Raw genomic sequence first — 25,472 nt, 5'->3', positions numbered from 1 at the left:
GCAACTAAGGCCCTTCCAGCTGATCCAGGATAACCTCCCTATGTCAAGATCTTTAACTTCGTACATCTGCCAACACCTTTCTTCCACACAGTACAGACTGGATGTTTACACCTCCCCAAAACTCAGACGTTGAAATCTAATCACCAAAGTGATGGTATTCGGAGGTGGGTCCTTTGGGAGTGAGTAGGTCATGTGGGAGTAACTAGCCATGGGTGGGATTAGTGCCCAACCATAAAAGGGACCCCCCCAAAACTCCCCAGCCCCTACCATCATGTAAGCACACAGAATAAAAGACAGCCAGAAGGTCAAGTATCAACCAGGTGCTCATAGGCACGTCCGCCTGCCTAGGTCTGTCTGGCTTGCTCTGAGGAGCTGACCTCATACAGCAGCTTCCCTGGGCAGAAGATGCAGACCCAGTTCCTGACCTGACACACACACATAAATCAGGAGACCAGGGCCAGCTTCTCAGGCAGGGGACCCACACAGTCACACAGGCCCTGTGCTCAGAAGCCTTACGCTAGATTCACAAATTATATTTGGTCCCACCCTGTGACTTTGGACAAAGGAACAGATGGGAAGGCAACTGGAAAGACTGCCCCTGTAACTGGCCTCCCCTCAGCCTGGAAAGTGCCAGCTCCCTGACCCAGCCCCTCTGCAGTCAAGGTCATGCCGTCCCCTCTGCTTGGAAAGCTCTTCCTAAACCCCATGTTTTAACTCCTTCCCTCCAGGCCCAGCTCAGAGGAGACTCTTGACCAGACCTGACCTTCTACTGTACCCTTCTTAGCTCTCTATTTTTGTGTGACTCTCAGTGCCTGGGACTGGGATGGGCCTGCCGGGCTCAGGGCTGTGCCCCTGTCATCTGCATAACACCCAGGATAGAGCAGGCTCTTGAGAAATCCTTCTTAAATGGGTGAATAAGCTAAAAGCACAGCCCGGACATAAAAGGTCACCATGAACCATTTACACAACAGCCGCCCTGCAAGGCCACACTGTCAGACAGGCTGCGACGGCTGGCCTCGGCACTGAGCTAGGGCTCCTTGGGACAGAGAAAAAGCCAGTGTTAGCCACTAACCTTGTGTAGCAGGATTCAGCCCTGAAGGGAGGGCAAGCCTGAGGCCAGCGGAGATGACCAGGACCTGAGGAGCCCCCAAAAGAGAAGGCAGAAGTGAGGGTTTGGAGGTTTGGGGTGCTGAATCCCTCCAGGGGCCTGAATAGGCAGCAGCAGCAGCCAGCAGGGCACACAGCTGGCCCCTGCCTGTCCCCGCTCTTAGGAGAGAGGTGATACAGGCTAGTGGCAAGCCAGGCCAGGCCAGGGCTCCTTGGGAGGCCTCTGACCGTCACTCTGACCTATCTTGGATGTGCTTGGACTGCTGGATTTGGCAAATGAGAATACCTGATGCGCAGTAGCACTTGATTTTTCAGATAAACATCAAGTAATTATTATTTATTTAAGTATAAGCATATCCCACAACTTGCATGGGACATTCTAAAAAGAAAAAAAAAGATCTTTTGTTTATCTAGAACTCAAATGTAACTGAGCATTCTTTATTTATCTGACAACCCTCTCAGGACCACCTCGTGCAGGATCCTGGGCTCTTGTTGGGGAAGGGGCTGAACAGTCTGATTCCAGATTTTTTTTTTCTTTCAAGTCAGGTGACCAAGAGGAAAGGGCACAGATCAGAGGGAGCTGAACTGCTCTCCCAGGTCAATCAGGTCAGTGTCCCCCAGGGAGGGAGGAAGGTGGGTCTCTCCGGTGCCATGCTGGGCCCCTGGGGTAAGAGGCGAATACCTGGGCCTGCCCTCCAGGGCGCTGCTTGGTGGGCTGACCGGCCAGCAGGTCCCTCGGCGACACAGTGCCAGGTCCCACTCCTCCTGGAAGGTAAAGAAAGCAAAAGCTCCATGTGAGAGGTGGCCTTCTCAGGATGCCCTTCCACTTCCCTCCTCTCTCTGCGGCGGAGACAAGGCAGTGCCTTTGCTGACCTTCTTGATGATTGATTCTAACCTCCCAGCTTCGCGTCATCCACGGATTGAATCCGAAAGTTGCCAGAGTCCTCGTCCAAGTCGTTAATAAAAATACTCAATAGGAGAAGAATGCGAGAGAGGCCTGGGGCACCCTACCAGGGACTCGCCCAGACCTTCACCAGAAGCCTATCGCTACAAATGGCAACTGCTACAAATCTCCTTATTCTGCTAGCATTGACCCTGAACTTCTCCAGGAAGACTCTGGGACTCCTCATGGGATGCGTTATACGTCTTGATAAAAATCCAACAATTCAGGGTATTGCAGGTCTGAAATCCCAGGAGCTTGGGAGGCTGAACAGAGGGATCATGAGTTCGAAGCCAGCCTCAGCAACAGCAAGGTGCTAAGCGACTCAATAAGACCCTGAATTTAAATACAAAAAAAAAAAAAAAAATAGGGCTGGAATGTGGCTCAGTGGTCCAGTGCCCCTGAGTTCAATCCCTGGTAACCCTCCCCCACCAAAAAAATCCAAAAATCCTGGTGGGGACTTTATGTCCATTAGATGATGGTTATCCTTGCTGCTTCTACAGCAGTAGTGATAATAATTATCATCACTGGAATTTTTTTTTATTGTTCGTCCTCATTCTACCTTCCCTCTCCTTTCTATCCAGGATAAATTGAATTTTGCTAAATAAAACAAGAGGAAGCCCTAATTGGTTTATTACAAGTTCCTAAAGAAATTTACCCCACCAGAAACAATTCTTACAGGGGGGAAAAAAATGGTCAGGGTTTATCTAGAGATCAGCAAAACTGACTTCAGATACAAACAGTGACTTTGGCTTAAAGAACAGGCAGTTTCCAGCTTATCATCCCGTTTTGATCCAGCAGTTTAAGTTGGCTGTTGAGCCAATGCTAAATGTACTCAAAAGCCATCTGACAAATGCTGATTACGGCCCCCAAGCCATTTATCCACGGTGAAGTCGGCAGTCAAGCCACAAATCTCTTCAGGCTCCCAGATTTGAACCCCTTTAATCCAGGGGCAGGCAGAGGTCTGGACAGCTTCCCTCCCCAGCAGGTGGGAGCCAGCAGCTGCCTGGGTGCAGGGGTTACTTTGAAGTCCAAAGTCTATAATTTTTTAAATATTTTTTTTTAGTTATACACGGACGCATTACCTTTATTTTTGTTTATTTACTTCCCGTGTGGTGCTGAGGATCAAACCCAGGGCCTCACACGTTGGAGTCCAGTGCTCTACCACTGAGCCACACCCCAGCGGCCCCAAAGTCTGTGATTTAAAGGCATTTATAATAGAGGCTAGTCCCCCTTTCTGGGGAACTTTGTAGTGGGAAGAGGGTTCCCTTCCCTTACATGTCCCCATCAGTGCCTATGGACCCCCACCTCTTGAGAGGGTCAGAACCTTGCCTGGCAGCTCAGGGAAAGGGTGTGGCCCTTTCTCCAATGGTTTCTAAAGCCTGGATCGGCTGGGCTGCAGAATCTGTCCGTCTCCTACTTGTTTAAAAAAATGGGGTGCTGGGGTTGTAGCTCTGTGGCAGAGCGCTCACCTAGCACGTGCAGGACACCATATAAAGATAAATAAACAAAAGGTATTGTGTGCCTCTGCAACTAAAAATATTTTTTTTTTTTAAAAAAAAAAAGGGATTGAGGATAAAGAGCAAAAAACACAGAATCTGAGATGGGACATGGACTGGTGGCTGACGTTTATGTCACCCTCTGTGTTTTACCGACTTCTACACATGTGCTCTGGGAATTTAAGGGAGAAGGGACATTAAAATATGTAAAACAGTCCCCACCGGTGTGGTTCTCAGCCAGGACAGAGTCTCTGGATCTCAACAAGACATCTGCCCAGCACTGTCCTGGGTCCCCGTGGAGAATGGTAACAGAAGAGTGGGGAGATTACATTTGCGGAGTGATTTTTTTGTTTTCTCTCTGTTTTTGCAGTGCTGAGAAAGGGACCCAGGGCCCCATGCACGGGAGCCTCTCCCGCTACACCATACCCGGCCCTCCGAGCGCAGTTCCATCAAAAGCATTTCGATCAAGGTCTCAAGCAGAGTGCCACAAGGCTCTGTCCTCTTTCCTCTCCTGGGGACATGTTGGTCGCTGGCTCAGATGAGAGCACGGGACTCCATGGCTGGCTGACACAGCCTCAGGACAAACACACAAGGGACCAAATGACAATGTCAGTCGTCAAAAACTAGCACCAGGAGAGGGAGAAATGGGCCCAACGATGACATGTAATCGAAAACGAAGGTCCCGGCTTAGTTCCTCAGAAACTGACCACATGATGTTGCTCAACAGCAGAAGGCATGGGAACACCGGTGACCTAGGAAGGGAGGTGGCCACCATCACGGTTGGTGGCATTTGTGGAAGTGTTCCCAAGAGGGGACAAGACCGTCCTGCTGTGTTTTGTTATCATTTCCTTAGTTAGGGGGACCGTGAGACCCAACAGCACGCAGAAGCGTAGGGGAAATGTCGAGGAGGGGACCTTCACACCACACTGTGAGAGGAGCCTTCCACGGAGGTCAGAGGTTAAGACGGAAAAGGAAGATTGAGGGGCACCTGATCATCACCTTCAAATGCCTGCAATGCACCGGGAGGAAGGAGAACTTGTTTCTTCCCTCTGGGTAGGAAGCACAGGGAGGTCTATCCAGCCAGATGCTGACCAGGTTTCTAAAGGCAGCTGAGAGAGGGCTCCTCCGGATCCTCACTGCGCACCTGTCACTGCTACCAAGACGCAGGTTTGGGGCCAGTTCCTGAGGTCCCCAGAAGTCCCAGCGGCCACTCCTTTCACTAGAGGGTGGGGAGGGAATGTCTACCAAATCCCTTCTTATTGATGAAACGACTAAGGAAACCAAAGCCTGTGAAGCCAGAGCCCTGGACCCAGCGGTGTCCCTGTGACTGCTGGGGAGACAGACAAAGGGACAGGAAGGGAGACTGCTGTCCCCTGTGGTGGCCATTTCAGAGGGGGTCCGAGGCCAGGATCACAGGTCAGGCCATAAAGGAGGTACCAGGGTTCCAAGTGACCTTCCAGACAACACTAAACAATGTCCACATCCTCCTGGGGGAACCTAAGCGGATCAGCTGGACTAACCACGGAGGGACAGAAAAGGCAGCCTCGGTCCCCAGCTGGCAGTACCCTCTGGGGTGACAGAATGACAGAGTCCAGGGATGCCCCCGAGAGAGCAGCAGGGCCTGGCTTCCTTGGGCTCCTCAGCAGTGGCCCGCGCTGACCCCGTCGGTGCCTGGGGTGCCCAGCAAAGCCAAAGAAACCCAGGGGACAGACCGGGAAGACCCACGCTCAGGGAGCCCCTTCCCCCTGCCCCGCCCTCCATTCTCTGAGGTGCTGATTTTGCTGGGTTGTCCTCAGTTTTTGTCGCGGTTGGGCTGGTGATGGAACCCAGGGCCTCGCTCCCGCTAGGCCAGTGCTCTACCACCGAGCCGTGTCCCCAGCCCTAAGTCTGCGTTAAACAAATCCATTTCAACATCCCTGGTCGCAGATGCTCATTTATCAATCAATTGACTAAAAAATCAACCTTTCTATCTAATCATATAGATATGCTCTTCAACTCTCCCTTGAACCAATTAAACCCTCTCACTTTCTCCATCATTAAGTTCAATAATATATTTGACATAATTTCATTTTACATTTGTATGAGAGTTATGATTTTACTCTTAAAAATTATCATTTTTTTCCAGGCACGGTGGCACATGCTTGTAATCCCAGTGTCTCAGGAGGCTGAGACAGGAGGATCACAAGTTTGAGGCCAGCCTAGGCAACTCAGCAAGACCCTACCTCAAATAAAAAATAAAAAGGGCTCAGTAGTGCTGGTCACGGAGGCACACGGCTGTAATCCCAGCTGCTCGGGAGGCTGAGGCAGGAGGATCCCGAGTTCAAAGCCAGCCTCAGCAATGACGAGGCACTAAGCAACTCAGTGAGACCCTGTCCCTAAATAAAATACAAAATAGGGCTGGGGATGTGGCTCAGTGGTTGAGTGCCCCTGAGTTCAATCTCTGTTGCCAAAAAAAAAAAAAAAGGCTCAGTAATCAAATGTCCTTGGATTAAATCCCCAGAACACCAGACAGACAGACACACACACACACACACACACACACACAACTTATACAGGATTCTCCTATGGACCTTTGATTTCATTAATAATAGCTAGTATTTACTGAGTATTTAAGACACTTCTAATCGGTGGTCTTGTTTGATCCTAAGAGTCAGATACTACCATTATCATTTTTCTTAAGTCAGAGAAATCAGACTCTCAGAGAGGTTAGTACACTTGTCCAGCTCCCCCAGCTAGTGGAAGTGGTGGAGTCAGTCAGTCAGACTCTTGGCTGCCCTGAGCCCTTAATTCCCCATACAATGCTCTCAGGAGAGAAACATTTCAGAACGTCTTGAAATGCCCCACAGAGGAAAGTCGTCAGCCTAAAACAAAGACAGAGGAACTCAGAGTCTAAAAAGTCAAAAACACAAAATAGGAAATATTTATTCCCGAGGGTATTCTAGGATGCCATCCTTCAGTCTGCTCTATACAATTGTCTTCTGCTTCCTGTTTCTTTACAGCTGCGTTACCTGGCTTAACAGAATTAAAATAAATCAATACACATTAAAGAGGCAGCCAAGTTGGGGTTATGAGAATGTGCACAGGAAGTAGTGCTTCTAGACAGAAATGAGATTCATATGATTTAGGACCAAGCCTGGAGCCTGTGTAAACATTCGTAATATTGGCACCGTTGGAACCCATCTGGGTCTGCAGATGTACCACTCCCAGATGTCAAGAGCCTGCTTTAATTAGACCGTTTAAAAATGGACCCGATGCCCAGAGAAATAAAAACATGCCCATATAAAGAACCTGCACATGAATGTTCACAGCAGATACATTTGCAATTCCAGATTTCCTGAAAAACTGGAATCTAGGTAGATGCTCTTCAGTGAATGACTAGATGCATGGCATTTTTGTGAAATATTACTCAGTAATGAAAAAGAACACACTGTGGATAAACACAAGAGCTTGGATGAAGCTGGCCTGTAAACTATGCAAGTTGGGAGGTTGAGGGAGGAGGATTGCAAGTTCAAGGCCAGCCCCAGCAACTTAGAGAAATCTAGCAAGATCCTGTCTCAAAATAACAAAAATAAAGGGCTGGAGATGTGGCTCCACGGTAAAGTCTCACTGGGTTAATTCCCAGTACAGAAAAGAAACGAAAAAAAGAATTTAGATGAATCTCCAGGGAATTATTCTGAGTGGAAAAAAAAAAAAAAAAATATATATATATATATATATATATATATATATATATCCCCCAAAGTACAATTCTAACTATAAAATATTTTTTAAATAATTTAAATAGAAGACAAATGACAGGTTGAGCATCCATCATCTAAAAATACAAAATCTAAAATGCTCCAAAATTGGAAATATTTTGAGTGCCAACGTGATACCACAAGTGGAAAATTCCCCTCTGTGAAACTTTGTTTCATGCACAAAATCATTTGAAATGTTGTATTTAAAAAAATTGCCTTCCAGTTAGGTACATATGAAGCAAATGAATCTTGTTAGACTTGGGTCCTGTCTCTAGAATACCTCATTTATATCTGTACCATATTCCAATATCTGAAAGAAAAAAATTCAAAACACTTCTGTTCCCAAGCATTTTGGAGAAGGGATATTCAGCCTGCAGTGGTTCCAGAGGTTAAGGGTGGAGGTTGGGAAAGAAGTGGGGGTGTCACTCCACTGGGGCAAGAGGAGGCATCAGGTGGGGTTGGAACATTCAGTGTCTCCACTTCGGGGTTGGATACGGGAATTGACACAGATGCTGAGGCCTCACGGAACTCCACACCCGCTCACCTGCGCATGCCTAGCCGTGGAGCCCTTCAGTGAGGTCTATGGGTCACTCCAACTGAATACCCTGGCTGGGATATTATATTGCAGTTAAACAAAATGTTACCACCGGGGGAAACTGGACAAAGTGTACAGCTCTCTGTATTATTTTCCACAAATGCATGCGAAGCTGCGATTATCTCAACAAAAGAATATGTATTTGAAAACAAGGGGGCCAGGTGCGGGGGTGTACACCTGTAATCCCAGTGACTCGGGAGGCTGAGACAGGAGGATCTCAAATTTGAAGCCAGCCTCAGCCACTTAACAAGACCCTCAGCAACTTAGTGAGACCCTGTCTTAAAATTAGAAAGTTAAAAAAGCGCTGGGGATGTAGCTCGGTGGTAAAGCACACCTGAGTTAGATCCCAGTACCAAAACGACAAAAATAAAATAAAAACGGCTGGGGATGTGGTTCTGTGGTAAAGTGCTCCTGGGTTCAATCCTGAGTTAGAAAACAAAACAGAACTTCAAAGGGGCTAGTTTCCGGTCCCAAGGAAAGCCAGTGCTGTTGGGATGGTCCCTCCAGGGGGTGTCCTCAGGGATCGGTGCCTTAGGGGACCCCACAGCCATCATCTCTGCAGTTCTCCTGAGGGTTCATGACAGTGAGACCCTTCAGACGGCAGAGCATTGTACAAAAGCCCCGGCTTCTGCAGGCCCCGGAGCACACACAGCCACATCCTCCTGCATCAGGAGGACAAGCGAACTGGGCTGTCCCGGATCCCTCATTCTGTCACCATCTGCTTTCCCCCACGGTCAGCATTTTCTTGGTATTTGGGACTCAGACCACTCAAAAAGAAAACTCCACTTTTCACTTTGCTCCTTAGAATGTGTAAGACATGAGGAGTCTCCTCCAGGAGGGGAAGGAGCAGGCATGCTCCAAATCAAGGAAGCTCTAGCTACAAAGCAAGCAGGGCTGCGTCGTGCCCAGGAAGGGTCCTGGGTGCTCAAGGCAGAATGTTCTAGAAAGGAACTGAACTGTCTCGGCTCCTGGGTGAAATGTTTCCCTCAGGTCGCAACAAGGCCAGTTTCACTGGAACCCACCCCCCCCCAGGCCATACAGCCTAGAGAGGGAGCCCTGGGTCATCTTACAGAGAAGGGCCTCCAGGCCCTGGCTGGCCATGGCTCTCTGGTGTGCCCGGCAAGGGGACCACCAGGCCTGGCACTGCCTTGGGACGTCCTGGCCAGGGAGACTCTGTCATCGTCTCCGGGACTCTCTTGCCTGTGTCCTCACAGGCATGTGGAACGCCAGGTCCAGGGGCTCTCTGACTCTGCCACTCAGGGGTGACCTGTGAGTTGGACCAGCCCCGGCAGGGACAGCTCTGAGCAGGCCTCCAGCTGACCACACCTGAATCTCCCCTACGTGCAGAAGTGACTGGCAGGACACAGGTGTGGCCTTCCCTGCGACCCCTCCTGTGTCCACATCCCTACACCCTCGGCCCTGCACCAAGAGCAGAGGCCAGAACTCCAAGAACACCCTCCGCTTGGGCCTCACCAGCAAGTGGCCGGCCGTGGAGGGACCTCGCCCTCCCGGGAGCCTTTGCCCACACAAAGGGACTCTGCATTTCAGTTTTCTGCCACCAAACACAATGCTACCTGCCACCGCCTGTTGATCCATTTTTAAACCCCTGACTAGGAAGGCCTGGGAGGAAGGGGAAAATGGGGCCCCAGGCCCAGGCCCCATTGTTCTCGGCCTGCGTTCCTCTGCCTCTCGGCTGACCCAGAAGTCCCCCGGACCCTGGGGAATCCACAGCCATTGTTTGTCCCAAGCCCGGGCTCTTCAGGTGTGAGCTGCAGCTCTTGGGCCACGTAGTTACTGTGACATTTCTGCAGCAGGAAAGAGGAAGGAACTTGTGGCCTGCTCAGCCATGGCATCAACACGGCCCCCGCCAGCCGGCCCAGAGGAAGAGGCTCGTTTCCATAGTGACAAGTCCCCAGGAAGGGAGCCTAGCGGGACAGCAGCCGCTGGATTTCTGCCCTCCCCTGGCTCCCCGAAGACCCATTCTCAAGGTGCCGCATTGGGGCTGGTTGGATGCTGGGCCACTGCGGGCTCCAGAGGCAGGCCAAGGGAGGGGGCGGGGCTGCCAGAGAGAACATGGGGGTCCCCGGCCCTCTTAAAAGCACACTTAATCTGGGTTACAGGTGCCCAAAGCAGCCTGTGCTACCCCGTCAGCACCTGGGTGGTCACGCACAGCCCCTAAAGTGCTGGGTGCATATCACCCACACGGCTCCTCATATCATCTCTTTGACAGCAGAAGAAACCAGGCTCACGAGGGAGATTTGTGCCAGAGACAACTCACCAAGTTAACAGAGGAGCTCTATGTCACTCCTGGAGGTCCTCAAAGCTCCTCTCAGCGACTCTTTCCCTTGCCAAAATCGGACTGTTTTCTGCAGAAAATATTCAAAGTTTTTCCTGAAATGTCATTTGTCCCAGTTCTCAGACCTCTGATCTTTGCCTATGCCGTTCCCTCTGCTTGAAATGCTGTTCCCTGATACTCTGGTCAGCAACTCTTTATCCCCCAGGGGCTCAGATGCCTTGCCTTTGGGGCTCCCACAGAACTTGTGGCAACACAGAGTAGCAGTAAGAGAAAAGGCTCTCATAGGTCCAGAGTAGCTGTATGACCTGGGGAGACTTTACCCTTCCTGAACCTCAGTTTCCTCATAGGCAAGGTGCAGAGAATGACAGGTGCTTTGTCGTGTGTTTATGAGGATCAGATGTCAATATTCACAAAGTGCTTAGAAAACACTGGCACATAGTCAGTGCTCAATAAATGTTAATCCTTAAAGAATTAAATATATATATATTCCTTTTTGGTACCAGGGGTGCTTTACCACTGAGCCACATTCCCAGCCTGTTTTTTATCATTTTTATTTTTTATTTTGACAGGACCCTGCTAAGCTGCTAAGGCTGGCTTTGAACTTGTGATCCTCCTACCTCAAACTCCCAAGCCACCAGGATTACCAGCGTGCACCCAGCTAAGAATTAACTTTCTTTCTTTCTTTTCTTTTTTTTTAGTTCTCAGTGGACACAACATCTTTATTTTATTTTTATGTGGTGCTGAGGATCGAACCCAGCACCCCGCGCATGCCAGGCGAGGGCACCACCGCTTGAGCCACATCCCCAGCCCCAAGAATTAACTTTCTTAAAGCAGGTACCATCTTTCACGAGTATCCCTAGATCCTGAGTCTTCGGCCTTTGGTGGACGTTGAGCAAAGGTGTGATTCTGTTTTCCAGCCACCAGGCACAGTGCTAGGCCCCTTGACCTGTAGGATCTCCCTCAGTTCACTCACCTCAAGACTAGCCCCAGGCCACCAAGGAAAAGCATTCTGTGGGCAAAGTATACGATGTGCTTGAATGTCCCCTCTGTTGGTGGGATGTCCCCTCCCATTCTGCCCTGCCCCGGCTGGGCCCGGAAAGGGTCCCCACTTGCAGTGCTAAGCCAAAAGACTCTCACCCTCACCACAACTGGGTGACCCGTGTGCTCTGCAAGCACCAGAAGATTCAAATAATCCACGTACCTGTGACCGGAGGCTGCTCTGATGGCAATACACAAGCCACGTTGGAAAGCCAGTCTGTTCTGTGGTTTCACTTGAAAAAATGAAACCAAACTCTTCATGCAGATACTTAGGCTTTAACTAAGTTATGTAACAGCCAGCTCCCTCCACTTAAAAATACAGCCTTCTCCAATCTATAGGGACAGGAGGCAAGGCAAACCAGGCACTGCCAGGGACTCAGGAGGGACGGGGATTGGTTGCCAGAGGGTGAGGGGGGACTTGCCTGGGTGACAGAAGTGTTCTATGACCGGACTGTGGTATTGTCTGCACATCTGTATACGTTTACAAAAGAGGGGGTTCCCGGGCCTAGTAAATAAAAGCACAGGACATTCAGTTTATTTGACGTTCAGATAAACAGGGAATCATATTTTTAGTGTAAGTATGTCCCAGATATTGCAAGGGATATACTTATGCTTAAAAAAAAATACATAAAACTGCTCCACATGGTGGATGTTGCAGTGATCTTTTATAAACCTAAGAATCCTGATTATTATCAGCCCAAAGTAAGCCCAGACTCCTGAAGCCACCTGGGAGTTCTCAGGGCAGTGACAGGCAGGAAGGCCAATGAGGGAGATTCCTCATGGGTCCCTGTGGGCCAGTGGCACACACAGAATAAAGTGGCAATGACAGTAAGTGGTCCACATGTTCCCTGGCTGGGTTCTGGGAGCTTGGCACAGCTACCCTAACTCCCACGGTGCCGCGGCTGGTCAGGGGTAGACGTGGGGTCCAAACCCTAGGGCCTCTGCTAGGTTCCAGTTCCTCCAGTTTTTGGATGAAGGTAAATTAGTCCAGCCAGGTTTGTCCCTGGTCTACTGGGAACTTTAATTCATCAACTTTTTAAACTGTTATTGCTTTGGTTCTGGGGATGGAACCGAGTGTCACATGCGCTAAGCACACACCCTACCACGAGCGACACCCCCAGCCTTTAAATACAAAACAGAGGAATCAGTAACTACTTGGTCAATGCCATTTGGGAAAAAAAATCTTCCCAAATGAAGTAAAAATAATGGAGAGGATGTTGATGGTAAAAAGGTGGGAAACTCACCTGCTCAGAATTAAGGCCCAATTCCCAAAGAGGTGAGGGCATTTTTCACTTTAGATAATCAGGTTATCAGGGGTGATTTGTTTTGTTTTTGTTCTGGGGATTGAATCCAGGGTTGTCCTACCATTGAACCACATCCCGGCCCTTTTAATTTTTTATTTTGCAAAGTTGCCCAGGTTGGCCTTAACCTGAGAGCCTCCTGCCTCAGCCTCTCAAATCCCTGGGATTACAGGCGTGCACCACCGAGCCCGGCACAGGGTGGATTTTTATGACAGTGAAAGACAGTAACTTGTTCCCAAGCACCACTCTTCTTCTTCTTCTTTTTTTTTAAGAGAGAGAATTTTTTAATATTTATTTTTCAGTTTTCAGTGGACACAACATCTTTATTTTATTTTTATGTGGTGCTCAGGATCGAACCCAGCGCCCCGTGCATACTGCTTGAGCCACATCCTCAGCCCCCCAAGCACCACTCTTTACAAACATGTTTTGATGGTATTTTTCGCCTAAAGATTAAATTCCTGGGCTGGGGCTGGGGCTCAGTAGTAGTGCACTCACCTAGCACCTGTGAGGCCCTGGGTTCGATCCTCAGCACCACATATAAATAAATAAAATAAACACATAAAAGAAAAAAGATTAAATTCCTTTTAAAAGCACCCCGTTTCATTTGCTCGTATTAGCCTGAGAGAGTAATTTCTGAAGACGGCGCTAACTTTTTTTTTTTTTTTTTCATTTTTCAAGTGACTCAAAAGAAAGAAAAACAATTAAAAAAAAAAACAAAAAAACAAAACAGGGCAGAAAGTAGACTGTGGTTCCTTCCCCAGCCCATGTGAAACTACAGGAACTTGACAATGGTGCCACCTAGTGGAAGATTAGAAGGTGGAAAAAAATCAACTCAATCAGCAGTGGCTTCTCCTAAACATCTGCTTTAGACACCCATGACTATTTAACTTCCAAGTTGTTATTTCTAATAGAGATATGCCATTGGTGGTAAAAGTGTATAAAATATGTAATTCATATATAGTATATATATGCAAATATATATATAATGTGTTTTACCTTTATTTATTTATTTTGAAGTGGTGCTGAGGATCAAACCCAGTGCCTCACAAGTGCCCGGTAAGTGCTCCACCACTGAGCCACAGCCCCAACCCGACATAGTATATTTTTTTAAAAATTTAAAAAAAAAAATTTTTTTTAGTCGTTGATGGACCCTTATTTATTTATTTATTTATTTATATGTGGTACTGAGGATTGAACCCAGTGCCTCACCCATGCTAGGCAAGCACACCAAACACTGAGCCACAACCTAAGCCCCGAAATAGTATATTTAACAGTGTAAAAAATACAATTTTCCCATTCCTTTCTGCAGACACAATACTCCATGCATACACAAATTAATATGTAAATATAAACACAAATACCCTGTGAATGTTTTCAGTGTGCTAAAGAAAAATTTCCACTGAGAATGGGCCCTGGTTCCCCTCTGTGGCCACAGGGAGGGGAGGAAGAATAGTGTGTTGGTCAGTTTTCCATCACTATGACAAATACCTGAGATAATCAGCCTATAAAGACAAAAGGGTTGGTCATTTTGGCTTAGTTCTAGAGGTTTCAGCCCATGTTCAGCTGACAAGATGTTTTGTGGTGGCGCATCATGGAAGGAGTGTATGATGGAACCAAACCACTCACCTGTCTGTGGGGGTGAGAGAGGGGAAGAGGAAGAAATCGGGGCCCCACGGTGTCCTTCGAGGACAAAACTCCAGTGATTTAAGGACCTCCCATTTGGTCCTTAAAGTTCCCACCACCTTCCAATAGCACCAGGGTGGGGACCAACCTTCAACATGTGAGCTTTTGAGGGACAAGCTCGATCAAGGTGGTTTCTATTAGTCCACCCCCGGAGTGGCTGGGCACGGTGTGGGTGTCCTGGCTCTGCCTCCACCAGTCTATTCCTAGGTTTTTTTTTTTTTTTTTTTTTTGGTGGTGGTAGGGGGGAAGGCTTACTGGGGATTGAACTCAGAGGGTCTCAACCACTGAGCCACATCCCCAGCCTTATTTTGTATTTTATTTGGAGACAAGGGCTCACTGAGTTGCCCACACTGGCCCGGAACTCCTGGATTCGCAGGATCCTCACACCTTAGGTGGCTGGAACTGCAGGCCCACGCCACTGCAGCCAGCTGGAACTTTTTGAAGTTGGTCATTGTTAATGTCCATCAGAGGTGCAGAACTGAAGACCGCGAACGGCCTGGTTGGCGTGAAGAGAAGTCCTCCATTTTCTGAATCCTCCTGCCGCAGTCCGGCTGGGCACAAAATAACCGAGCCGCCACAAAGCCTTGTAGGTTTAAACAGCAACTGTTTATTCCCGAACTCTCACCGGCACTCTACACACACTTCCCGGGAACACACTGCCTCCACCGGCTCCGCGCGCCAATTCTCTCAGAACCCCGCGAGAACTCAATGGGAACTCCAAAGTAGGGGGCCCCGAGGCAGCAGGATCCGTCCTATTCCCAGCAGGATCCGCCCTAATCCCGGAGCAGGGTCACCTTTCAACCATTCCCTCTGGCAAAAATGCCAGGCATCATTCTGACTAAACTGTGGCTCTCAACATCCTCCTGTTAGCCCATTTCAAGGACCTCACTGGAAAAGTTCAAGGCTGTTTCCTGTGCCAAATTGTCCCAGACAGTGAGTGCTGACCAGTTCAGGAAGACCAAACCGACCATTTCTAAACCTCAATAAATCCTTGGAAACTATACAAATGATTGAATCAACCATTGACATGGAAACTGCTCTCCTCTGATGAGTAGTTTCATAACAGGTTAGTTTAGAGAGGAAGTGAGGGTGGGGTAGAATCTATTTTTAAGTTTTTGATCTGTGTGCTGATTTGTATATTTGAATTATTCTACTGGTTAAGTACTTTTATAAGTATTAAATGAGATTATCAGCATAAAGCTCTTAGCTCAACAGAAGGGGATACACCAACTTTATTGCATTTATTGCCATCAATCTTACCAACCTAGCAATTACTGTGGATCACGACAGCATGGATTTGGCATGATTTGGGGCCCCAAAGGATGGACCAAGTTCTTGGGTGAAAGTTTCCTTTTTCAATTTGAGATTTCATCTCAAATTTATTGTATCACTGATGACAAATGACGTTCCTTTTCCAGGGAATGTAACATGTTCCTAGTAACATTTGCTAACAGCTGTGAGTAGTCTTTTCCCTGGTTTCATCGGTTGCCATTGTGTGTCATCTGTGGTCAGGAAGCTCCCTGCCTGTCACTGAGGGTTCCACACGGAAAAGGCCCTGACCTACTCAAGCTTCCCAGGGACCCAGCCCGGCCCTCAGCCCAAGCAAGGAAAGAGGACAAGCTCCTGGGAAAGCATCAAACCTCCGATTGTAGAGGAGGAAGAGTTTATTTGAGGGCTCACGGTTTCAGAGGTCTTAATCCATAGAAGGCTGGCTCCATTTCTGGCTCAAGGTGAGGCTGAACATCACGGTGGGAGAGTGTGGCTGAGGGAAGCAGCTCACATCAGGAAACAGAAAGACTTCACTCTCCAGATATAAGTAGATACACCAAAGCCACACCCCAATTTCCACCCCCTCCAGCCACACCCTATCACTTTGGGATTAACTCACTGATTAGGCTAAGGCCATAATCCAATCATTTCTCCTCCAAACCTTCTTGCATTGTTTCACATATGAGCTTTTGAGGGAACACCACATCTAAACCATAACATTCTGCCCCTGGCCCCCAAAAGCTCACAACCATCTAACAATGCAGAATACATTTAGTCCATTCCCAAGAGTCCCCATAATCAATAGTTTCGAGATTGCTCAAAGTTCAAGTCCAAAGTCTTCTCTGAGGCTCAAAGCAATCTCTATTGTGAGCTGTTGTAAGAGTAAGGGCAATTTACAAGTATCCAACATATACAAGAACTGATTTTAATTTACAAAAATAGGGGCATAGAAAGAAGGCATAACACCAAAGCAAGACCAAAGTCCAGCTGGACAAACAAGTCCTGTAGCTCCAAGGCCAGCCTCAAGGGCACATGGCATCGTAACATTCTCTCCAAAGGGCACGTGTAGCTCTGCCCTTGTGGCCATGTTTGTTGCAGCCCAAGTGGCCTTTCTGTTGGCTTGTCTCTGCTGGATTCCTGCAGCTGTCCTAGGATGATGTCCCATGTTCCTGGCATTTCTTGATCTTGGGGCTCTCCACTGCAGCTTCAGCTTCCTCACCGCTCCATACCTTTACTTCTCAGGAGATGCCCGCAGGGACTCCAATCCTGCTGCACTCTGCTTGGCCTCCCAGGCCTTCCTTTGAAATCTTGGTGGAAGCTTCCATGGCCCCCTGGCTCCAGCATCCTGCACCCCTGCAGAACCAGCACCCCGTGGTTGATGCCAAGGTTGGCTTCCATCTTGAGCAGTGGCCCAGCCTCCAGGGACTCTTGCTGCAGCAGTCTCTGAGTGTCTGGGTGGCTGAGGATGCTGAACAAACTTCCTAGGCACCCTGTGCAAAAAGGTTGCCCCCCTGGTCTCTTCTCAAGAGAATTTTCACCTTTACTCCCTGGAGCTTGAGATAGGTGTGGTCTTGCCAGCTCCTAAAATTGAGATGCCCTCAGGGCATCTTTCTTATTGTGTCTAGGCAAAGTGTTTAGCATTTTAAAAAATATTTCTTGTGACTTTATTTTATTTATTTACCTTTTTTTTAATGTGATGCTGAGGATTGAACCCAGGGCCTCTCCCATGCTAGACCAGCATTCTACCACTGAGTTCCAGCCCCAGCCCCTTCAGCATTTCTTTAGTGGTGGTAATGTCTTTAACAACTGCAACTTGCTTAGCCCTAGTTGGGCCTTTCAAGTTCTTTCCCTAGATCTTTCTGCTCTGCTTTCTGCTCCTGATTATCACAATAAATTTGGCTAAAAGCCGCCAGCAATATTCATGCCACTGCCTGAATGTTATGCTGCCTAGACATTTCTTCCACCGGATTAAGAAGTCCTTCGCTTCTAAAATCAGCCTCACAGAAAGTCTCTGGACACGGGCAAATGAAGACAACTTCTCAGAACATAACATGAATGACCTCTACTCTAAATTCCAATAGAGTCCCCCTTTTTTGACCCCTCTTGAGCCCTGTCTTCACTGACCACAGTCCTATTGCCATTCTGGTTTTCTGAGCTCCCACCACAATCAGCCATTAAGCTCTGCTTATAATATCCTAAAGCATTTCCAACTTGCACTGCTAAACATCTCAAACTTCTTCCGACCAACTCCAAAAAGCTCAAAAACCTTCTGAACCACGTGGTCAGGTTAGTCAAGGCGATGACCCCACTCCTGGCACCGATTTCTGTTTTAGTCAGCTTTTTCACTGCTGTGACTAAAGGATCTGACTAGAACCATTGTAGAGGAGGAAAGGTTTATTTGAGGGCTCCTGGTTTCAGAGGTCTTAGTCCATAGGCCAGCTCAAGGTGAGGCTAAACATCGTGGTAGGAGAGTGTGGCCAAGGGAAGCAGCTCACATCAGGAAACATAGAGAGACTCCACTCTCCAGATACAAGTAGATACACCAAAGCCACGCCCCGATTCTCACCACCTCTAGCCACACTCTACCACTTCAGTTAATCATTTCTCCTCCAAACCTTCTGGCATGTCTCCCATGTGAGCTTCAGGGGTCAGCACATCTGAACCATAACCCCCAGCTTCCTCCACACAAGCACACCATCCACACATCCACAGGTCAGCAGCCTCAACAGCAGGTTCCTCATGGTCCCCCACATGGGCCAAGACCTTTGTGCATTACTAAACGTGGTTTTGGTTATTCTCTGCTCTTCAGGGAAAAGATATTGTTGCAAACATCAAAAATGCCTGCAGAGGCCCATATGGGTAGCAGCGATAAGAAAAGAGGAAAAGATTTACACCCATCTGTAGCCCAGGAAGCCACACTGTTGGAAAAACTGGACGGTGGTGAGTGAGGAATGTCTCACAGAAGGGTGTGATGTGCGCTGACCGCCATCCAGGGCCTGAAGGAACAGAAGGACATACTTGACATTCCAGGCTGAGTGCCATGAACAGAAGTTAATGGAAAACAAGAAAATGCTGCATAAGATTCAAAATGAAGATCCTGACTGTGTTTTTGAAGAGTGGCCCCAGGACACTTAACAGTATCATGATGAACGACAATTGAAAGGAACTGTAAGTATTCTACAGGCAGGTTGCAGATCTCCAAGAAAAGTCATGGCACCATGTATTTGATGGCTTGTGATGACAGAGCAAGTGCTGATCACAAAGCAATGGAAAAATTCTCTGTTGATTTTGCCGATGTCATGGCTAATGAAAATCTCATGCCAGAACCAGTTTATAATGCTGGTGAAATGCCAATGTTCTAATGTTGTTGCCCAGGAAGATACTGACTACAGCTGACAAGGCAGCCCCTACAGAACTTTAGGATGCCAAGGACAGAATGATTGTGCTAGGATGGGGCTAAATTCACTGTTTTAAGAGAGAGCGTGGAGTTTTTTTTGTTTGTTTGTTTGTATGTTTTTGATACTGGGGATTGAACCCAGGGGAGTTTAACCACTGAACCACTTCTCCAGCCCATTTTTATATTTTAATTAGGGACAGGGTCTCACTGAATTGCTTAGGTCCTCACTAAGTTGCTGAGGCTGGCTTTGAACTAGCGATCCTCCTGCCTCAGTCTCCTGAGCTGCTGGGATTACATATGCATCACCATGCCCGGCAAGGAGTGCAATTCTTACCAGTCCATTAATGCTAACAGAAGGCTTGGATGGCCAGGGATCTGTTCTGATGGGTTTCCTAAACATTTTGTACCAGTGGCTGGTGTTGACTGCAGGGAAGCTGAATTGGCTGATGACTATAAAATTTTGTTATTCCTTGACAACCATTCTGCTCATGCTGTGGCTGAAATTCTCTTCAAAAATAATCTTAATGCCATGTATTTTCTCCAAAATGAAACCTCATCAATTCAGCCACATGGCCAGTGTATCTTTAGATCCATGGAGGGTAAATACAAAAATATGTTCTTGAACAGCATGCTAGCAGCAGTGATCAGAGGTGAGGGTGTGGATGGGTTTTGGAAGGAGTTTAGCATGAGGGACCCATGGCTGCTGTTGCCAAAGCTTGGAACACAGTGACGAAAGACACACCTGTGACCACTGACACTGCCTCTGGCGCCCTCTGTGTTCAGTGATGGTACTGAACCAGGTATGGAGCCTGAAGTCTTCTGTATGCTGAGTGAGGAATAATATGCCTGACTTTCTTATGTATATAAAAGACACTTTTCAGCATCCTTCAGTAAGCTGAAGTTTTTAACACTGGCAGTGAGACTCTCGTTGTTCATTCACGGGCCAATAGTGAAGTAGACAAAATGGTCATGATATCCACCAAAGTGTCATGATAATAATGATAAAAAAAAAAAAAAGCCTATGGGTAGAAAATGTGTGATGGGTTTTTGAAAGACCAGATAAGCATAAACGATAACAGAACAAGATAGCATGTCCTTTTTTTGCGGGGGGGGGGGGGTTACCAGGCATTTAACTCAAGTGCACCGGACCACTGAGCCCCATCCCCAGCCCTATTTTGTATTTTATTTAGAGACAGGGTCACCCTGAGTTGCTTAGTGCTTCACCATTGCGGAGGCTGGCTTTGAACTTGTGATCCTCCTGCCTCAGCCTCCTGAGCCTGGGATTACAGGCGTGCCCAACCACGCCCTGCTTAGAATGACCTTTAATAAAATCAGAAGTTGACTTCTAAGACAAAAACCACTGTTAATGAGGCAGATGAGCTGGAGGAAAGATTTTTTAAAGTCATCCAGCAGAATGTACTCTCACCCCTAGAGGACCCTCTTCCTGGTCCCTCACCTGTTTCAGATCATTTCTCTTACCTAGAAAATTAAATGTGGTGTACAGTAAACTTTTAATCAAAACACAGCCTAGTTGGTGGGGAATGAAAGCTACTGTTGTTGTTTGACAGCTGATTCGGGCCTCCTGGGGATGCCCCTACACTGCTGAGTGACCCTGGGCAATGATTCATTTCATGACTATATTAATGGCATGTGATTTGGGTTTTTTTACTGCCAAGTACTTATGTGTGAATAATTATAAGAAAATGATTGCTTATTGGAAGTGTATAAATTCAGAGCCAGGGGGCTGGGGCTATATCTCAGTTGGTAGAGTGCTTGCCTTGAACACACAAGGCCCCGGGTTCAATCCCCAGCACCAAAAAAAAAAAAAAAAAAAAAAAGAAGAAAGAAAGAAAAGAAAATTCAGAGCCAGGAATGGTGGAGAATGACACTCTACTTTCTGAAGGTTCAGCATACACAAACTTTGTTTCATGCAAAAAATTATTTATATGCAGAGAGAGCCTACATTTTGGGAGCAAATTTTTGCCACATTCATGTCAAATAGTGCCGGGTTTCTGTTCTCGCGACTAAAAGGCTCAGGGGTCACTCTAGTTAAACTGTGCTAACTGGGCTGCATGAAATAACCACACAAGAGACACAAATACCTTTTTCTTTGGGGTCGCTGTGACGGCTCCTCTGACCTTAAGGGTCCACAGAAAGAGAGAGAGAGAGCATGCGCTGACCCCTTTTATTGAGGAGAAGCTATTCAAATGAGGCAAGGGGTCAGGTTTCAGGAGGCTGAGTCTATCTTCATGATGTCCACTGTCAGCAGGTTGATTGACACCTGGGTAGGCAGGCCACACCCAAGGGCACAGTAAGAGGAGGGGACACACACAAGGCACTTCCATGGAAGATTCTATCCTAAACAGGGCAAGGGGTTATATTACAAAGGAACAGATGAGCATAGCTTCACCCACGGGGCTGTAGGAAGACACACCCATTTCTGTGACTGAGCGCCTCAGCACCCAGCTGGGGAGTGTAACTCAGTCACCAGTGTAAGGTTGGCCTCCCACAAGATAGAGCACTAATCTCCAGGATACATAAAGAACTCAAAAAACTTAACACCAAAAAAATAAATAACCCAAACAATAAATGGGCTAAGGAACTGAACAGACACTTCTCAGAAGAAGATATACAATCAATTAACAAATACATGAAAAAAATGTTCAACATCTCCGGTAATTAGAGAAATGCAAATCAAAACTTAATATTTTATCTCACTCCAGTCATAATGGTATTTATCAAGAATAAAAGCAACTATAAGTGTTGGCGAGGATGTGGGGACACTCTTACATTGTGAGTGGGCCTGCAAATTGGTGCAACCACTCTGGAAAGCAGTATGGATATTCCTTAGAAAACTTGGAATGGAACCACCATTTGACCCAGCTATCCCACTCCTCGGTTTATACCCAAAGGACTTAAAAACAGCAAACCACAGGGATGCAGCCACATCAATGTTTATAGCAGCACAATTCACAATAGCTAAACTGGAACCAACTAGATGCCCTTCAATAGATGAATAGATAAAGAAACTGTGGTATATATACATAATGGAATATTACTCAGTATTAAAAGAGAATAAAATCATGGCATTTGTAGGTAAATGGATGGAGTTGGAGTATTCTAAGTATGCTAAGTGAAGTTAGCCAATCCCAAAAAACCAAAGGCTGGATATTTCCTCTGATAAGTGGATGCCGATTCATAAGGGGGGGTGGGCATGGGAGGAATGGAGGAACTTTAAATAGGGCAAAAGGGAGGGAGGGGAAGGAAGGGGGCATAGGGGTAGGAAAGATGGTGGAATGAGATGAATATCATTACCCTAAGTACAATGTATGAAGACACAAATGGTGTGACTCTACTTCGAGTACAACCAGAGAAATGAAAAATTGTGCTCTGCTTATGTACTAGGATTCGAAATGCATTCTGCTGTTATGTACAACTAATTAGAAGAAATAATTTTTTTAAAAAACTATTTATAATATCATATAAAATTACCTTGAGACTGTGTGTGTGTATAAATCCCCAAGATCTCTCAATATTCCAAAGTCTGAACTTCTGGTCCCAAGCATTTGGGATGAAGGATGCTCAGCCTGTATTACAAGCAGCATAAATCACTGAGTGTCACCTTTTTAAGAAGAGCATGAAACTTGGAATTAAGGCTTTCTGTAAACTGAGGGTTAGAGATATTTTCCTCCCACACCCTGGTCACACCAGGAGGATGTGGGACGACTCCACTCTGCCCTGGCTTTGCTCAGATCCCCTGGAAGTGACGGGGCGTGGGCCTTGAAATGACTAACAGCCATGGGCGGGGACCTGGAAGCCCAGGCCAGGAGCACCCTGATGTATGTGGACACTGGAGAGGGACACTGGCCTAGAAGAGCCTGTTCCTGGGCAGATACCTGGCATCCCCACAGACAGGCACCTGTCATGGGAATGTGCAAGAAGAACCAGCACCTCAAGTGGCCCTCCGCTCTCTCCCCCGGGAAGTCCCTTGTCACACACACTCTTTTCAGACTGGTGAGAGAAGACTCTCTGGCTTTACTTCTGTGTGTGCTTCATGGATCTAGTAGAAGTGAACCACAGCCCCTCTGGGATGAACTGAGAGCCTCTGAGTCCTGAAGTCAAGAGGGTCTGATGTGAGCGCTGGGCAGACAGAGGCTGTGGAGAGGGCTTGGGAGCCCGGACGTTGGCTCAGAGAGACCAGGGTTTGAATCCCAGCCGTGCTAATTACTAGCTGAGACTTCCCACATGGAAAACGGGGATGATAATGCTCCAGAGGACCGGAGGACATGGTGTGGGAAAATCAGTCCACCCAAGGGCACGAGGCCATAAACAGCTGCCACTACTAACTGCAGCTAATGATAAACTGTCCCCAAGGACGCTTGGTGTCCACGGCAAGGAATTTTGTGGAAACTGCAGAGAGCAGGGAGGGCTGAAGACATTCCTGAGAGCAAGAACAATATGTGGAAATGAATTACGCTCATACCTACTGGGTATTTTCTTTGTTTAGTGTGCTGTTTCCATTTTTGTGATTTACCAGACTCAAAACATGTATTTTTCTCTTAAGAAAGTTGAGGCTATTGTTTGCAAGAGGCTGAGTTGACAGAGGACCCAGCTGGGTCCTCACAGCAAGGACTGTTATCTTGACCTTCCATGTAAAACTCACTTTCCCCTCTCAGTAGCTCTGTGGTTTGGAGCCCTGGCGTCTGGGGAAATGCCTCTGACCTCCTGCCCTTGTGGAGTGGTGGGTACTACCAGGCTTAGCAGAGACTCTTCCCCTTCAGCCGAGGACAGGGGAAGTGTCAAGGTCAGGAATTATTCCCTTTCCTTCCCTTTCTATATAATAAGAAATTAATTCAGAAAAAAAAAATTCCTAAAAAGCTAAAATAAGACAATCTCCCCCATAACTCTAACAGCAAGAGAGGGCCATTATTGACATTTTAAGAAATCATTCCTCCAGTTTTTCTCTATGCATTTAAATTATGTACTACTCACAAGTGTTTCACTGGGTTTTCTGTTTCATTGACCATATTGTTATTCTCTCCCCACATCATAAAATAGTCTACAAATCTTCATCATATATGTTGAAAAGTATGACCAGTAGTTATAAACTAGCATGACATTTTATTTATTATTTATTTATTTATTTGCAGTGCTGGGGATTAAACTCAGGGGTGCTCTGAGCTGCAGCCCCATCCCTTTTTGCTTTCTCTTTTGAGACAGGGTCTCACTTAGTTGCCCAGACTGGCCTTGAGCTTGTCATCCTCCTGCCTCAGCCTCCCAAACCACTGGGATTATAGATGTGAAATCTGTAATTACATTCAAGATTTTCTTTTCTGTTTTACAAAACAAGTGATAGTAACTGGGATATTGTTGCTCAATTTCAGGCCTTGTATTTCTCTAGATATACTTCATTTAGGAAAAGGTTTTAGCTTGCTTTTTTTTGAGTGAAGATTTATATGGATGGTAAGAAGCAACTTTAATAATGTAACTCAGGCATCAAACAAATGCATATGCTCTGTTAGACCCGTAATTGGATGACTCCTCGCATTATTCCTAAAGTAAAATCAAATAACTTTTTTGTAGCTGTAAATCAATGTTGCACAAATGGACGTTTAAGATGAGAGCATCTTCCCACTCTAAACTGGTGAACAGCAGGAAAAAGAAAAAGAAGAAGCTGTCATATTGGAGCCAGTCTCACACAAAGGCCTCCTTACAGACACGCATGGATTCGTACGTACAAACATGTTTATGGTCTCTTGCACTTTATTTCATTTCACTGATCATTTTCCTCCTGAAAATATCAATCTGTAATATTTTATAAATCTTGCTCTTATACAAATGGTTACTTATGAACAAGCGGTACTTAATTTTCTATTATCACAGTCACGTTTCCCTGATGGAACCACCTCTTCTTCAGATTCATTCTCTACTCTTTGAGATTCACTGTCTAATGACTGGATTTTTGATTCTCTAAGCAATTAAATAGGGAAGAGTTTATTTGATCCAACACTGTCATTTTAAACCTCTGCAGTTTAGATCTTCTGACATATTTATTTTGTCCTGAAACAGAGGTTTGTCCTGCATCTATTCTTACAAGGTGAGTTGGAAAATAGCAATTATCATTCTTGAAAATAATAGAAGTTTTCAATGTCTTTTCATTGCCTGAGTCTTGTCTCCAATTAGTATTGTAGAGCTGGGGTTGTGGCTCAGAGGTAGAGCACTTGCCTAGTATGTGCGAGGCCCTGGGTTCAACCCTCAGTACCACATAAAAATAAATACATAAAAAAATAAAGGTATTGTGTCCAATTAGTATTGTATCTAAGAGAGAAACCTTTCCACAGATGTACATAAAAATGTGGGGACCCCAAATGAATCTATTGTTATTCTGTTTGTTTTGTTTTGTTTTTTCAACTAGCCAGCAGGGGTAGCTGGAAGGTGAAGGATTCGGGTAAAGACTGCTAACACAAAGATAAGAGAAAGCAGAATTTTGCACATGCATCTGCTAATAGTACGCCCATTCAAACTTATGGGCATGATGGTGCACACCTGTAATCCCAGCAGCTCAGGAAGCTGAGGCAGGAGGATTGCAAGTTCAAAGTCAGCAATTTAG

At 46.7% G+C, this 25,472-nt stretch overlaps 1 protein-coding gene across 2 annotated transcripts in view; it reads right to left on the bottom strand.

Annotated features, from left to right (window-relative positions):
- Window positions 1-11,488, bottom strand: part of Pecam1 (platelet and endothelial cell adhesion molecule 1) — a 73,988-nt gene extending 62,500 nt beyond the window's left edge. For both annotated transcript variants that reach the window (XM_046427706.1, XM_046427707.1), the window contains exons 1-3: window positions 11,376-11,488; window positions 1,790-1,872; window positions 1,073-1,136 (exon numbers count right to left, since the gene is read on the bottom strand). In XM_046427706.1, the coding sequence (XP_046283662.1) occupies window positions 1,073-1,136; window positions 1,790-1,872; window positions 11,376-11,473 (245 nt within the window). In that variant the 5' untranslated portion in view covers window positions 11,474-11,488. The remainder of the gene's footprint in view (window positions 1-1,072; window positions 1,137-1,789; window positions 1,873-11,375) is intronic.
- Window positions 11,489-25,472: the final 13,984 nt, after the last annotated feature.

Source organism: Marmota monax, unplaced genomic scaffold (assembly GCF_021218885.2).
Source record: "Marmota monax isolate L192 unplaced genomic scaffold, Marmota_monax_Labrador192_F-V1.1 WCK01_AAM20220418_F8-fsc00285, whole genome shotgun sequence".
Classification (NCBI taxonomy): domain Eukaryota; kingdom Metazoa; phylum Chordata; class Mammalia; order Rodentia; family Sciuridae; genus Marmota; species Marmota monax.
This window is presented reverse-complemented; position numbering and strand designations above follow the sequence as displayed.